General features: G+C 44.3%; 1 protein-coding gene across 2 annotated transcripts in view; it reads left to right on the forward strand.

Moving 5' to 3' along the window:
* Nucleotides 1–10,078: 10,078 nt before the first annotated feature.
* The window catches only part of KCTD3 (potassium channel tetramerization domain containing 3), a 97,951-nt gene continuing 94,949 nt past the window's right edge, over nucleotides 10,079–13,080 (forward strand). Inside the window, exon 1 of one of the 2 annotated variants that reach the window (XM_064164504.1) lies at nucleotides 10,079–10,164. In XM_064164504.1, the coding sequence (XP_064020574.1) occupies nucleotides 10,160–10,164 (5 nt within the window). In that variant the 5' untranslated portion in view covers nucleotides 10,079–10,159. The remainder of the gene's footprint in view (nucleotides 10,165–13,080) is intronic. The other variant, XM_064164503.1, reaches the window with a different exon arrangement.

The raw sequence follows: 13,080 nt of genomic DNA on the forward strand, positions 1-13,080 counted from the left end.
CCTGGGAAAGTAGAGAAGATGCTGGTTTGCTTTTACTAGAAATAAAAAGCTGTTGAGTTGCACAGAGATGCACAATCACAAAGAGCCCGTGCAAGAATTGATTCAAATAGGTTTATTATGTTTAAGAATCTTGAACATTTCAGTTTTGGCTATTGCTTACCATACTTCCACAAATTTTCAGAGGAATATGTTGAGGAAGTTTATAAATAGGTACATTACTTACTGAAGAACAACACATTTTACACTTTACATGTGATAACTGATGCAGCAGCTTATATACAACTTGCTGTTCTGGACCCAGCTATAGTTCTGCCTTCAATATGTATCATAGAATCAACCAGGTTGGAAGTGACCTCCAAGCTCATCCAGTCCAAGCTAGCACCCAGCCCTAACCAATCAACCAGACCATGGCACTAAGTGCCTCATCCAGGCTTTTCTTGAACACCTCCAGGGTTGGTGATCCATACAGATGCTTCGTAGTTTTTCCTCTGTAAATGACAGGTTTGTAGATGTTCACTTCTTTGTGAACTACCTTTCTGTTTCAGTCACAGCCTTTATCACATTTGAGAGATTAGTCCAGGAGTGATTAGTTTCAGTTTGTACACTCCAGACAAAAAGATAATTTTGTACCATTTTTCTTAGTTCACAGAATCACAGAATCAACCAGGTTGGAAGAGACCTCCAAGATCACCCAGTCCAACCTATCACCTAGCCCTAGACAATCAACTAGACCATGGCACTAAGTGCCTCATCCAGGCTTTTCTTCAACACCTCCAGGGATGGTGACTCCACCACCTCCCTGGGCAGCCCATTCCAATGCCAGTCACTCCCTCTGGGAAGAACTTCCTCCTAACATCCAGCCTACGCCTCCCCTGCCACAACTTGAGACTGTGTCCCCTTGTTCTGTTGCTGGTTGCCTGGGAGAAGAGACCAACCCCACTTGACTACAGCCTCTCTTCAGGTAGTTATCCTGACTTTGTAGCTAGTGATGCATTTCTACATTCTGTTTTTCTGTACAGAGTAACAATTTGTAATGAAGAGGAAAAAGCCTCATGGTATGCTCTGTAGTTCAGGGCTCTGCATATTCTCCACTGTAATCTTTTACTCAGAGCAGCAGGCTCTGTTAAATGACAGTAAGCATGGTGGAACTTTATGGAGGTTAGCAGAGTTAAACTGATGTGCAAATGCAGCCCTTCAGCAAAAATTAGTTTCATTTCTAAACCCGATTTCCATGATGACCAGCTGACAGCAAGAATTCAGAGGAATTTTCTCTTTGCTAATTTCCAAGGAACTCTTTGCTTATACTTTCAGTCTACCCAAATGAAAAACACTTCTACTGCTAAATTTTTGCTAAAGTCTTGCTGGTTAAAAGACAGGCAAAGCTCAAAAGCAGCATGCAGCTGCAGTGATAAAACTGCTGCCTCTGCTCTGATCTTGATAGAGCAAAAAGAAATCTTTTGCTTTTTTTCCCAAAAAGACTTTTTCTGTACAGTGTTTTAAGGGCTTCACATTGGAAAAAGTGGATTTCTTCTAGTACTGAGCTGTGGAATGCCTGTCCCCAAAGGGTGTTCCTATCCCATGAAGAACAAAACTATCTATCCTATGAGGAGAGACTGAGGGAGTTGAGGTTGTCCAGTCTGGAGAGGAGAAGGCTCCAAGGTGACCTTATTGTGACCTTTCAGTATCTTAAGGGAGTCTACAAGAAAGCTGGGGAGGGACTTCTTAGGATGTCAGATAGTGACAGGACTAGGGGGAACAGAACCAAGCTAGAAATGGGTAGATTCAGCCTGGATGTTAGGAAGAAGTTCTTCACCATGAGGGTGGTGAGACCCTGGGAGGGGTTGCTCAGGGAAGTGGTTGAAGCCCCATCCATCCCTGGAGGTGTTTAAGGCCAGGCTGCATGAAGCTCTAGACAACCTGATGTAGTGTGAGGTGTCCCTGGCCATGGCAGGGGAGTTGGAACTAGATGAATCCTCATGATCTCTTCCAACCCTGACTGATTCTATGATTCTCTCTCTTCATAGTCCATCTGTGCAGTATGAGCAAGAGAAATTTCTTCCCTTTCAAGCTGTCTCCTTGTCATTAGTCAGCCAGCACCAAGGAAGACTTAATGCATTTATATCTGGGGCACATTCAGAGCTTGCAAAAAAAACAAAAAAAGAAAAGAAAAGAAAAAAGCAAAAGTGCATTGATATAATGCAGGCAACACTCTGACTCTCTTCTGACAGTCTCCAAGGACACTGAGAAATGAAAAGGTCTTTGTGCCACTTTCTGAAAAGCACAATAGTACATGACATCTTCCTCCCACCTTCACTCTTCACAGCACAGCCTAACTTTTTATTCTCCTCTCTGCTACAAACCATTAAGATATTTTCTATTAAAGAGCATTCAGACTTTGTGACTTTTCACTCCGTAGTTCATGAGGGCCTGGACTGCAACTCCTGGGCCCTTACCCTGTCCAAATGTGCAGCACGGTGCCGTTAAATCTGTACATCTCCTTCTCTTCACCACAGGTGACCAAAACATCCTGCATGCTCTGTGCATTACAGAGAAGGCTGTGCTAAGTATGGCTGTGCTAGTTACAGCAGAACGTTTCTTTATCATGTCTGTCACCAGCTCTAGTGGGCTTGGATCAGGGATTGTCTGCTGCAGGGATGTGCTCTGCCTTGTGTGAGCACATCTAACCATTTCAGTGCTCACGCAGCCCTGCTGGCTTTGGCACTCAGCTATCAGGAAATCTCTCTGTGTTAGAAAACATAAAGGAACTTAAAACAAAGCCATGATCTTGGGAAAGAAAAGCAAACCCAAACAACTTTTGGAATGCCTTTCTACCACTGGGCTGTAGCACACGAGCACGACACTGAGCTGCGTGGCACAGTCAACTGGCTAGAGGGCAGGGATCCATCCAGAGGCACCTGGACAGGCTGCAGAGCTGTGCCCAGGCCAACCTCATGACACTCAACAAGGCCAAGGTCCTGCACCTGGGTCGGTGCAAGCCTAAATACAGCCCCAGGCTGGGTGGGGAATGGCTGAGAGGAGCTCTGAGGAAGAGGCCCTGGGGGTCTGGGCTGAGCCAGCGCTGTGAGCGCAGCCCAGGCCGCAGCTGTGTGCTGGGCTGCAGCGAGAGCAGTGTGGGCAGCAGGGCAAGGGAGGGGATTGGGCCCCTTGGCTCTGCTCTCGTCAGGCCCCACCTGGAGCACAGTCCTGGAGCCCCCAGCACAAGAAGGACATGGAACTGTTGGAGTGAGTCCAGAGGAGGCCAGGAGGATGCTCAGAGGGCTGCAGCAGCTCTGCCATGAGGACAGGCTACAAGAGTTGGGGCTCTGCACCTGGAGAAGGCTTTGAGGCGATCTTATGGCGGCCTGCCGGAATCTGAAGAGGGCCTACAGGAAGGCTGTGGAGGAACTACTCACAAGGCCTTGTAATGGCAGGACAAGAGGTAATGGGTTTAAAGTGGCAGAGGGGAGATTCAAAGTAGATGTTAGGCAAGGGTTCTTTGCAGTGAGGGTGGTGAGACACTGGCACAGGTTGCCCAGGGAGGTTGTGGCTGCTCCCTGCCTGGAGGTGTTCAAGGCCAGGCTGGATGAGGCCTTGCGTGGCCTGCTCTAGTGGGAGGTGTCCCTGCCTGTGGCAGGGGGTTGGAGCTGGATGATCCTTGGGGTGCCTTCCAACCTAACCCATTCTGTGATTCCATGGATGCTTACTGCTATAATCTCTGGAGAAGATGGAAAACCCACACAACAGAGGCGGAGGTTTGTGGCTGGTGTAAGCACCACACTCAGCACTACAGCAGTGCCTTCTCTCATCTTCCCACGGCAGCACTTTGAACAAATAGATACATACTTCTTGTCACCCAGCAAAGGCAGTTTCTGCTTCCCCTGAGCCAAACAAGGCTAAAATACACTTACAGGAAAAGATGTAGCTCATCAGCTAAACTTGTCAGATCTCCCTGCTTAATTTGAAGGATCACATTAACAGTGCAATAGGGAAGGGGGGAAATACTATATGCTTATTATATGCCTTCCTCAGGAGGATGAAGATCTGACTGCACATAATTAGCCTGAAGAATTAGCTAGAATTACCAACTGAGCCAATAAAGTAAACCCTTCTGAGAACATTCATTTGGGCTAAAGATGTCTGCATCAACACTCTTGTGAAATCCCCTTAAAAAAAAATTATCAAAAAGCAAAACAATGCACAGAATGTAAAGAATACTACCAATGAGTAACTGGAAACAAACCAACCTATTATCCCAGCCACAGTCACAAACAATTCTATTAGTGTAGTCATAATAATTACAAACCATAGAGAGACAAGTTGCTTTCTCTGTCTGCAGCAGCTAGGCTACAAAGCCAGCAAACCATTTGTAAATAACTAAACAGTGCATTACTTATTGCATCACCAGAGAAGGGCAGCAAGGCTGCTGAGACCTCGAGCACAAGCCCTACGAGGAGAGGCTGAGGGAGCTGGGATTGGTTAGCCTGGAGAAGAGGAGGCTCAGGGGTGACCTTATTGCTGTCTACAACTACCTGAAGGGTGGTTGTGGCCAGGAGGAGGTTGCTTTCTTCTCTCAGGTGGCCAGCACCAGAACAAGAGGACACAGCCTCAGGCTGCGCCAGGGGAAATTTAGGCTCGAGGTGAGGAGAAAGTTCTTCCCTGAGAGAGTCATTGGACACTGGAATGGGCTGCCTGGGGAGGTGGTGGAGTCGCCGTCCCTGGAGCTGTTCAAGGCAGGATTGGACGTGGCACTTGGTGCCATGGTCTAGCCTTGGGCTCTGTGGTAAAGGGTTGGACTTGATGATCTGTGAGGTCTCTTCCAACCCTGATAATACTGTGATACTGTGATACCAGTGCAGGCAGGCAGCTACAGCTCTTCAAAACTCATGAAGACCACTGGTTTTCATAGATACTGATTTTAAACTGAACTTCATTTTCAAATCATTGCTTACCTGAGGCAACCATCGATGTACCAAAGGTCTCTTCTCCCAGACACCCAGCCACTGTACAAGGGGACAAAGCCTCAAGTTGTTCTCGGGGAGGTATATGATTGATATTAGAAGGAAGCTCTTCACAGAGAGAGTGATTGGCATTGGAATGGGTTGCCCTGGGAGGAGGTGGAGTCACCATCCCTGGAGGTGTTCAAGGAAGGCCTGGATGAGGCACTTAGTGCCATGGTCTAGTTGATTGGCTAGTGCTGGGTGCTACGTTGGACTGGCTGATCTTGGACATCTCTTCCAACCTACTTGACTCTATAATTCTATGATTCTAGGATCTTGTTTTCATTCATAAGTTTGGGGGTTGTTTTTTTTTAATTTGATTGTTGTTTTGCTTGCTTGGTTGTTTTTTTTTTCTTTCCTGTTTATGCCTGTAGGCTATAGTTAAATGACTTCATTCATTTTAATGTTTCATCATGGCACCTTGCCTAACTCATTGAAGCAAATACATGTGCTCTGTGACTCTGGTCTGCATATTTCTGGTCTGAAATTAATAAAACAATCTCCGGTGCAGGTAGAAAGAGTTATTTATGAAAAAATATACATGAGAAATGGTAGGGATGTACTAAGCACATGATTAGGTGTTTTTTTCCCCCAATTAATAGACCAGAAGTTTTGAAAATAATATGTTGCTCTGGAGATTGTGTCGTGGCATGATGTGTAAAGAGAATATGACCATGTGCAGTCCTTCGTATTGCAGTGGCTAAGACAGTTGCTGAAATTGCATGCAACCGAAACAAAGCTGTTTTCCCATCCTTTCTAGGTTGGCTGCCTGTCAGTTTGGTAATTTTGCAGCAAAAAGAAACCTGAAGCAGAGAAAGACAGGTGTTACTGGCCTGAAAGAACCTGGGGGCAGCTGCAGTGATTACAGTAAGTTCTCATGCTTCTTTTTCTCCACCTGTGCTTTTTGGGAGCTGTATGAGAGATGTCGCTTGACAAGTCAAGGGCTATCTCGTTACTGCAGATATATAGCTTGGGTCTGAGTCTGCTCATGGACCTTCACTAACTCTTATGCTAAAATATATAAACTAGAAACAAATTCAAAGAAGTAATGGGCAATGATTTCCCCAAGAACAACAGACCAGTCTGTCTCACCTCTGTGCCTGGCAAGATCACAGAGCAGATCCTCCTGAAGGCTCTGCAGAGGTGATTGGTGGTAACCAGCAATGGCTTCACCAAGGGCGATTCATAGAATCAGTCAGGGTTGGAAGGGACCACAAAGATCATCTAGGCTCAGGTGTTGCTGGCAGCTCTCTCAAAAGACCCCAGGGCTTGCCAAGCCTGCAAGTTTGCACAGAAGGGTGCAAAAGTGGGGAGAACCATCCAAAAGCAGGGAGAGGGTAAAACCAAGAACTGTGCAAAAAAGTAGGAGCAGTCCAAAAGCAGGGACAGTCCAGTCATGGCAGGAACCTGTCCTGTTGGGCACTCTGTCAGGAGCTCTTTCAAGACAGGGAACTCTCAGGGTGGGAACTCTCAAGGAGAGAACCTCTTCCATTCTCACTTGCTCTATTTAAGCTTTTTCTAGACAAAGTGTCCATTTACCAATAATTGTGGCTATGTAATAAATTAATAGGATTACTGTAGTGAAAAGTATGGGAACCACAGATAATATGCTGATTTTGTTTGTCACATTTGAGAGCACTTTAAATATCTGTCAAGTGACTAATGACAGGCAAATAAAATCAAAGCCAGCACTTGGGGTCTGGCCTTCTCCCCACAACAGAACTGCTGGTTGGTTGAAATTTCACAATGTCATAGGCTTTAAAGCACTACTCATTAAATGTCTCTTTTCTTCCCTAAAAAAAAAACACACAAAAAAACAAGCAACCCTTAGAATACAGACTCTTGGAAAGAGTATGAAAGGGAATAGACTTTGGGCTTAGACTTCAATCTGGAGCAGTGTTTGCCTCCACGTTCCCTTTCATGGGAGATGAGAGCAATTATTAATTTACTAAAAGCTATGCAAAAGACTGGACACAAAGCTGCTTTGATAAATGAGGTAGCCAGATTGTTGGAGTGCTTCAGAGGTGCTACTCATGAGTCTGGTGGCAGGTACATGAAATGAAATATATACAAAAGAGAATACAAAAGGAGAGCTTTGCTTTGAGTATTGCTGCCAAAAATAAAAAGCCCAGGAGGCAAAGCCCCGAGTTTAATGTCAAATAAACTGTCACCAAAGACCATAGAAGTAGCTCTGCTTTCTATGAGAAGGCTATTAAAGGGATGTTCTATCTAGGCAGAATATCAGGCTACAGTCTCATCTCTGTTTCTCTCTGGCTAACTCTATCCTCTGGTCTCCTCCTGTAGTAGAACAAAAGAGGGTAGTTTCTACCCAAAGGAACTGAAGGATCGGGATTGAAAATGGGAATACAATGTTGGTTAAGATAATTTCAATGCTGTGTACCTCTCTGGGATTCTAAAGTTTGGATGAAGTGTGATGTTAAAGTGCCTTTTCAACCATGTTTGTGACTGTTCTTGAAATGCTTTTGTCTAGTTTTTGAATAGAGGCAACAGCAACAAAAACAAAAGTATTTTCTTGCAGTTTGTTCTCATTTGCTTGTGCAGTTGAACCTCACATAGAAACATCACAATGGCTTCTCCTCCAATAAACCACAGGGTACCACAGGGTAAGTAGGAAAGTGAGGACACTGCAGGAAAGGGTTTGCTTTGCAATAACCAGAAGTCTTACTATTTGCAAAAGCACCGTTTATGCAGTGAGTGGGAACTTCATGTGAGTGCAATTTTGACTCTAATTATGTTGCTAATTTGCTTGATGTTCATTCGTCTTAGCATCTGAAGCTATGAAATCTAGTCACTTTCAGGTCTGCCAGGGTCTGTACCCACTGCAGCTCACTGGCAGTGTAGCTGAGTGGCAGAAGGGGAAAAAGCTGCTCACCCCAGAGTGGTGAGGTGTACTGAATTAGACCTGCTTATGGCTATTCTAAGTCATGAAATCTTCAGACCTCTTCTGTTGGTCCTTCACTGATAAGATGCATCCTACATATTGGAGCGACAATAACTGACTCAAGCTGAAAGCAGAACAGTCACATCATTGTGGCATTTTAAATCACCTAAGCTTTTGGGAGGTTTTCTTGGTGTTCAGTCACCTCAGCAATTTTGCTTTCTGAACCAGTGCTGGTGTGTGTGCCTGACAGAGTGTGTGTTGGGCTGCAAGGAGATGAGGGAAGCTACCTGATGTCCCACATTCTGCAAGCAGCCAAACCTTCCAAAGATGTTTTATTTTTTCACCCAATGGAATGCCTGTTCTTTGTCACATTTGGCTTATTCCATATGTAGGAGGACATCTGTTGACAGATGAGTTTTGGGTGTTTTGGGTTGGGTTTTTTTTTTTGTTGTTGCTGTTGCTTTTTAAATCAATCTAGGAAAAAGATGCGCATGAAGACGAGTAACTCTTTCGTCTTCACCCTTCTGCAATGTCACTACTCAGGATCTTGTCACAGCCTTCAAGCCTCTGTAGGAAAATAAAGGTCATGGCTTGTCTAAAAGGTGAAAAAAAGCCAAACCACACAAAATTGAACAAAGAAGAGAACACTTTCTAAGTCAATCTTTGTGCATCTAAGATCAGTACAGGAAAAGGCACAATGTCTCTAAATTTTGCTTTGTAAATCACATGGGGATGACATAAGCGTAAGACATGTGGCTGGAATATCATGTACCAGGATTGATTCATCTAGTCTTGCCTCATGTGTGACCTTCAGGCAGCAGAATTCATACTGTGTGTAAAATTACCAACCAACTGCCCTTTTGTTTTTTTGGTGGTTGTTTTTTTCCCCTTTTCTTTTAGAATAAAATAGAGAGTTAATGAACATGCACTAGAATAACTTCTAACCCTCGCTTTTATTATATCACAGAACATTTTCCTTCTAATTCATAAGCCCTCAAGTTTAAAAGATCAAGCTTGACATTAAAATATCTGAAATGACAGAAAATAAGAAGACAGAGACATATGATCAAGTGAGGGAACGTTAAGCTTTTCAGCTAACATGAAAGACTAATTACTGAGGTTATACTTAATAATTGATGCATTCATTCAGTATAGCCCTGAGATTTAGGTCCAATAAAGAATTTATGTACCTAAAAATAGTCAACACACAACCTGATTTTCCAGCATTTGGTCCCCAGATAGGGATCCAGCATTCTATGCATACAGTTGAGGCCCTAGAGCCAACAAAGCAGAGAAGAAAATGTCTCTGATGAGCACAGAGGGTCTAAGATTAGTGACCTCAGTCTTCTCAAAATTAGCTACACTGGATGTGACTCTGCTAACGATGCAGAGGATGTGGCAGGGAGGGCTGAGGAGCCTTCTTCTGCCATCTGATAAAAAGCTGCAGGTTTCTTCAGGTTGCCATCGAATTCTCATGCTCTAGATCTGGTTTAAAACTGGAAGAGCTAAAAATAGAAGCAAGTGTTCAATAGAGGCAATAGAGTTCAATATTTTTCTGAGAATGCTGAAAAATTCTTCTTGGCAGTCCTTGGTCTAATGTGTTACTGAGGTATTTTTCCCCCCTCAAAACACCTATCAGGACATTTTCATAAACAGTAAGAGAGGGCTGAAGTGGGTTTTGCTGCTGCCCCCCCCCCCCCCCCCCCCCCCCCTTACACAATAGTTCTCACCTAGCAACTCTCTGGACAACTGAATATTTTTAGCTGGAAACTATGAGTTCATGCACTGCTTAAGTGCAACTGAACTGAAGGACAACAGATCAGGCTATGAAGTTAGGAGCTTCACTCCTGCTGCTTGAAATGGAAGTGATGTGTGGCTCATTAGGGACCACAAGAGACAAAATCTCTCTTACACAGCTGAGCCACCCTAGTACCCAAGGTGATAGAGAAGTAATCCACTCTAGGAGCAGAGATTGGCAGTCAAAGTCTCAGCCTTAGAGAAATCCTTGGAAAATGTCCTGATTGTACATATCCACTGTTCTGCAACTGAAAGGCTTGATTAAAGTCTCCTGGTAAAACATGTTTTTTTTTCACCTGTGTGGTGTGGTTGGGGCCCCACCAGTCCCCGCCTCTAGCAGCTGTTATAGTGGAATTGATATCAGGTGTGTGGGGTGAGGGTGCTGGTAAAGTCTTTTGAGTCAGCAGGCTGCATGGACGACAGTGAGCTGTGATGGTGGGCTAAGGACTTGTGACTCTTTCGGATGGGGTGAGTGATGCACTGAGAAAAAGCTTGGTAAATGGGTTAAAACAAAGAAGGAGGTCACTGGTCTACACTTTGAGGGAGTTGTTGCTAGAAAAGGTGATTGAAGGGCTTAATTAACTGTGTTTTGCTTTGATTCTTTGTCCTCCCTCCTTTCCCCCTCTTCTCCCCTTTCGAAGTAATAAGTTAGAGTTTTGCTGCTGTTTTCTATTATACCAAGACTGTCTGTGACTGGCAGGATTATAGGTTCATCTGTGTGGCTGCTAAGAAATGAGGCACTTGTGAAATCAAGGTGGGGAGTTTGTATCATTCCACAGCTAAAGGAAGCAGTGTTTTCCAATACACCAAGCTGTTTTTATCTCCTCAGCCTAGAAGTGAAGGTCTCATTCAGTCTGAAATAGTCTTGTACTTGAGCCAAGACAGTGACACCTGCTCTAGAAAATACTATGACTGGTGATGGCATCTTAATTTTTATCCTATAGTTGTAGCATTCCTGGAGAGCTGTAGGAAATGTCCCAATGTCATTAAGCAAACAAGCTGGTAAGGAATCCTGCAGCAATCATGCTGCAGAGAGAAATCAAGCAGGTGCAGCACATAAATCAAATGCATAGCAGGAAGGGAACTGTGCTGTGAAAAGTAGGTGAGTTGCCTGTTATGCTGCTTCACATTTTTTATATTGATGAAAACCTGGGAAAAAAATGCTTTGTCAAGTTTATTGCTGAAGGTTACTTAATGAATGTGGGGCTTTGATAGATGTGACTGAAAGGACAAAGCAGTTTTCAGTGTGTGCAACTGTCTTTCAGAAGAGAAGTCAAGCAAGTCCCCACTTAAGTACTGATAGAAGAAAAACTATGAGTTAGCTTTTCTTTAAGTTCCTTTTTTGCTGCTTAATTTTCTATTCTTTCTTTTTTTGTTTTAAATCAAAATCCATCTCTATGGTTGCAGCATGAATGATACCTAAAAATGCATCATTATTTCCAGTCTTATGTTTGTGTTTCCATGTGCATGGTTTGGTTTTCAGAGTTTTGTGTGTGTTTGGTTAATTGGTTGTTTTTTTAGAGCCAAGCTTAGGGCTGGCAGGTGAATTCTTTAACTGAGCATTGCTAGATGTGGTTTTGAAGGAGGTGTCACTAGCTTTGGGTAGGTAAGAACAACACAGAAACAATAAAGGGAAGATAACCATGAGCAAATAGAAAATTAAATGGCTCTGTGACTGTAACTCTTAAAACCCTGTAAGCTTGGCCTTTTCAGTAGCAACTGTGTAGATTTCATATACAAACCTACCCTTCAAACAGCAGTTTATCACTTTGCTCTTCTGTGTTGACATAGTTGCTTGATTATGCACCCTTTTGCAAGAGGCTGTTCTCTCTACTCACCTTGAACATTCAGCTTCTCACCATTCATGTCTGCATGAACTCACTTGTCCTGACTTTGAAACAGCTGTCTAATGATGATTGCACCAAACCATCATAATAGGCCACAGAAAGCCATGTGCAGGATGTCACAGTTTCTGGAATCGAGGGCTTTCAGATAGCCCCCCCGAGCTGTCAGCTGAGGTACTGTGGGCAAATAGAGTTAAAATGGTTTGTTTATTTTTCCTGCAGAGAAATGGATTAAAAGGCAAGCATTGCTAGGCTCTGGTCTGCCAGATCCTTGTGTGCTCAATTATGGTATCTTCCTTTTTGAATTCTGGAGGACTAGAAACTCCTTCCTGTATTTTAGCCTGCCTCATCTGCTTCTACTCCCCATGCTCTCTTTGTACAGGTTACAAGGTAGTTTGTGGTAGCTTTGGGAACTATAAATGAGCCTCTCTAGCCCAGGGCAGATCTCTCCACAAGACTCCTGTTTTGTGTAAAGTAGTTGGTTTGGTCATGTGGGTTATTAAGCTTGTCCAATTCAGGGCCCCTCAATATAAGAGAGATGTTGAGATACTGGAACTTGTCCAGAGAAGGGTGACAAAGATGGTGAGGGGTGTGGAACATAGACCTGTGAGGAGAGGCTGAGGGAGCTGGGGGTGTTTAGCCTGGAGAAGAAGAGGCTCAGGGGTGACCTCATTGCTGCCTACAACTACCTGAAGGGAGGTTGTAGCCAGGTGGGGTTGGTCTCTTCTCCCAGGCAACCAGCAACAGAACAAGGAGACACAGTCTCAAGTTGTGCTGGGGGAAGTATAGGCTGGATGTTAGGAGAAAGTTCTATGATTAGGGACCACAAGACACAAAATCTCTCTTACACAGCTGAGCCACCCTAGTACCCAAGATGACAGAGAGGTAATCCACTCCAGGAGCAGAGATTGGCAAAGTCTCCAGCCTGAGAGAAATCCTTGGAAAATGCCCTGATTGTGCTTATCAACTGCAACTGAAAGGCTTGATTAAAGTCTCCTGGTAAAACATGTGGTTTTTTTTTTTGTTTTTTTTTTACCTGTGTGGTATGGTTGGGGCCTCATCAGCCTCTGCCTCTAACAGCTGTTATAGTGGAATTGATATCAGGTGTGTGGGGTGAGGGTGCTGGTAAAGTCTTTTGGGTCAACAGGCTGCATGGGCTGCGGAGGACAGTGAGCAACCAGCAACAGAACAAGGGGACAGAGTCTCAAGTTGTGCTAGGGGAGGTCTAGGCTGGATGTTAGGAGGAAGTTCTTGCCAGAGAGAGTGACTAGCATTGGAATGGGCTGCCCAGGGAGGTGGTGGAGTTGCTTTCCTGGGGGAGTATTGAAGAAAAGCTTGGCTGAGGCACTGAGTGCCCTGGTCTAGTTGGTTGTCTAGGGCTGGGTGCTAGGTTGGACTGGATGATCCTGAAGGTCTCTTCCAACCTGGCTGCTTCTATGATCTCTGGCATGAGCCAAGGTAGTCATGAGTAATGGGACTATACTTGCAGACACTGAATTGATTGTGTTTGTCAAATGGTTCACTTCAAACTTAGGTCAAA

The sequence above is a fragment of the Pogoniulus pusillus genome, chromosome 25 (genome assembly GCF_015220805.1).
Source record: "Pogoniulus pusillus isolate bPogPus1 chromosome 25, bPogPus1.pri, whole genome shotgun sequence".
NCBI classification, from domain to species: Eukaryota; Metazoa; Chordata; class Aves; order Piciformes; family Lybiidae; genus Pogoniulus; species Pogoniulus pusillus.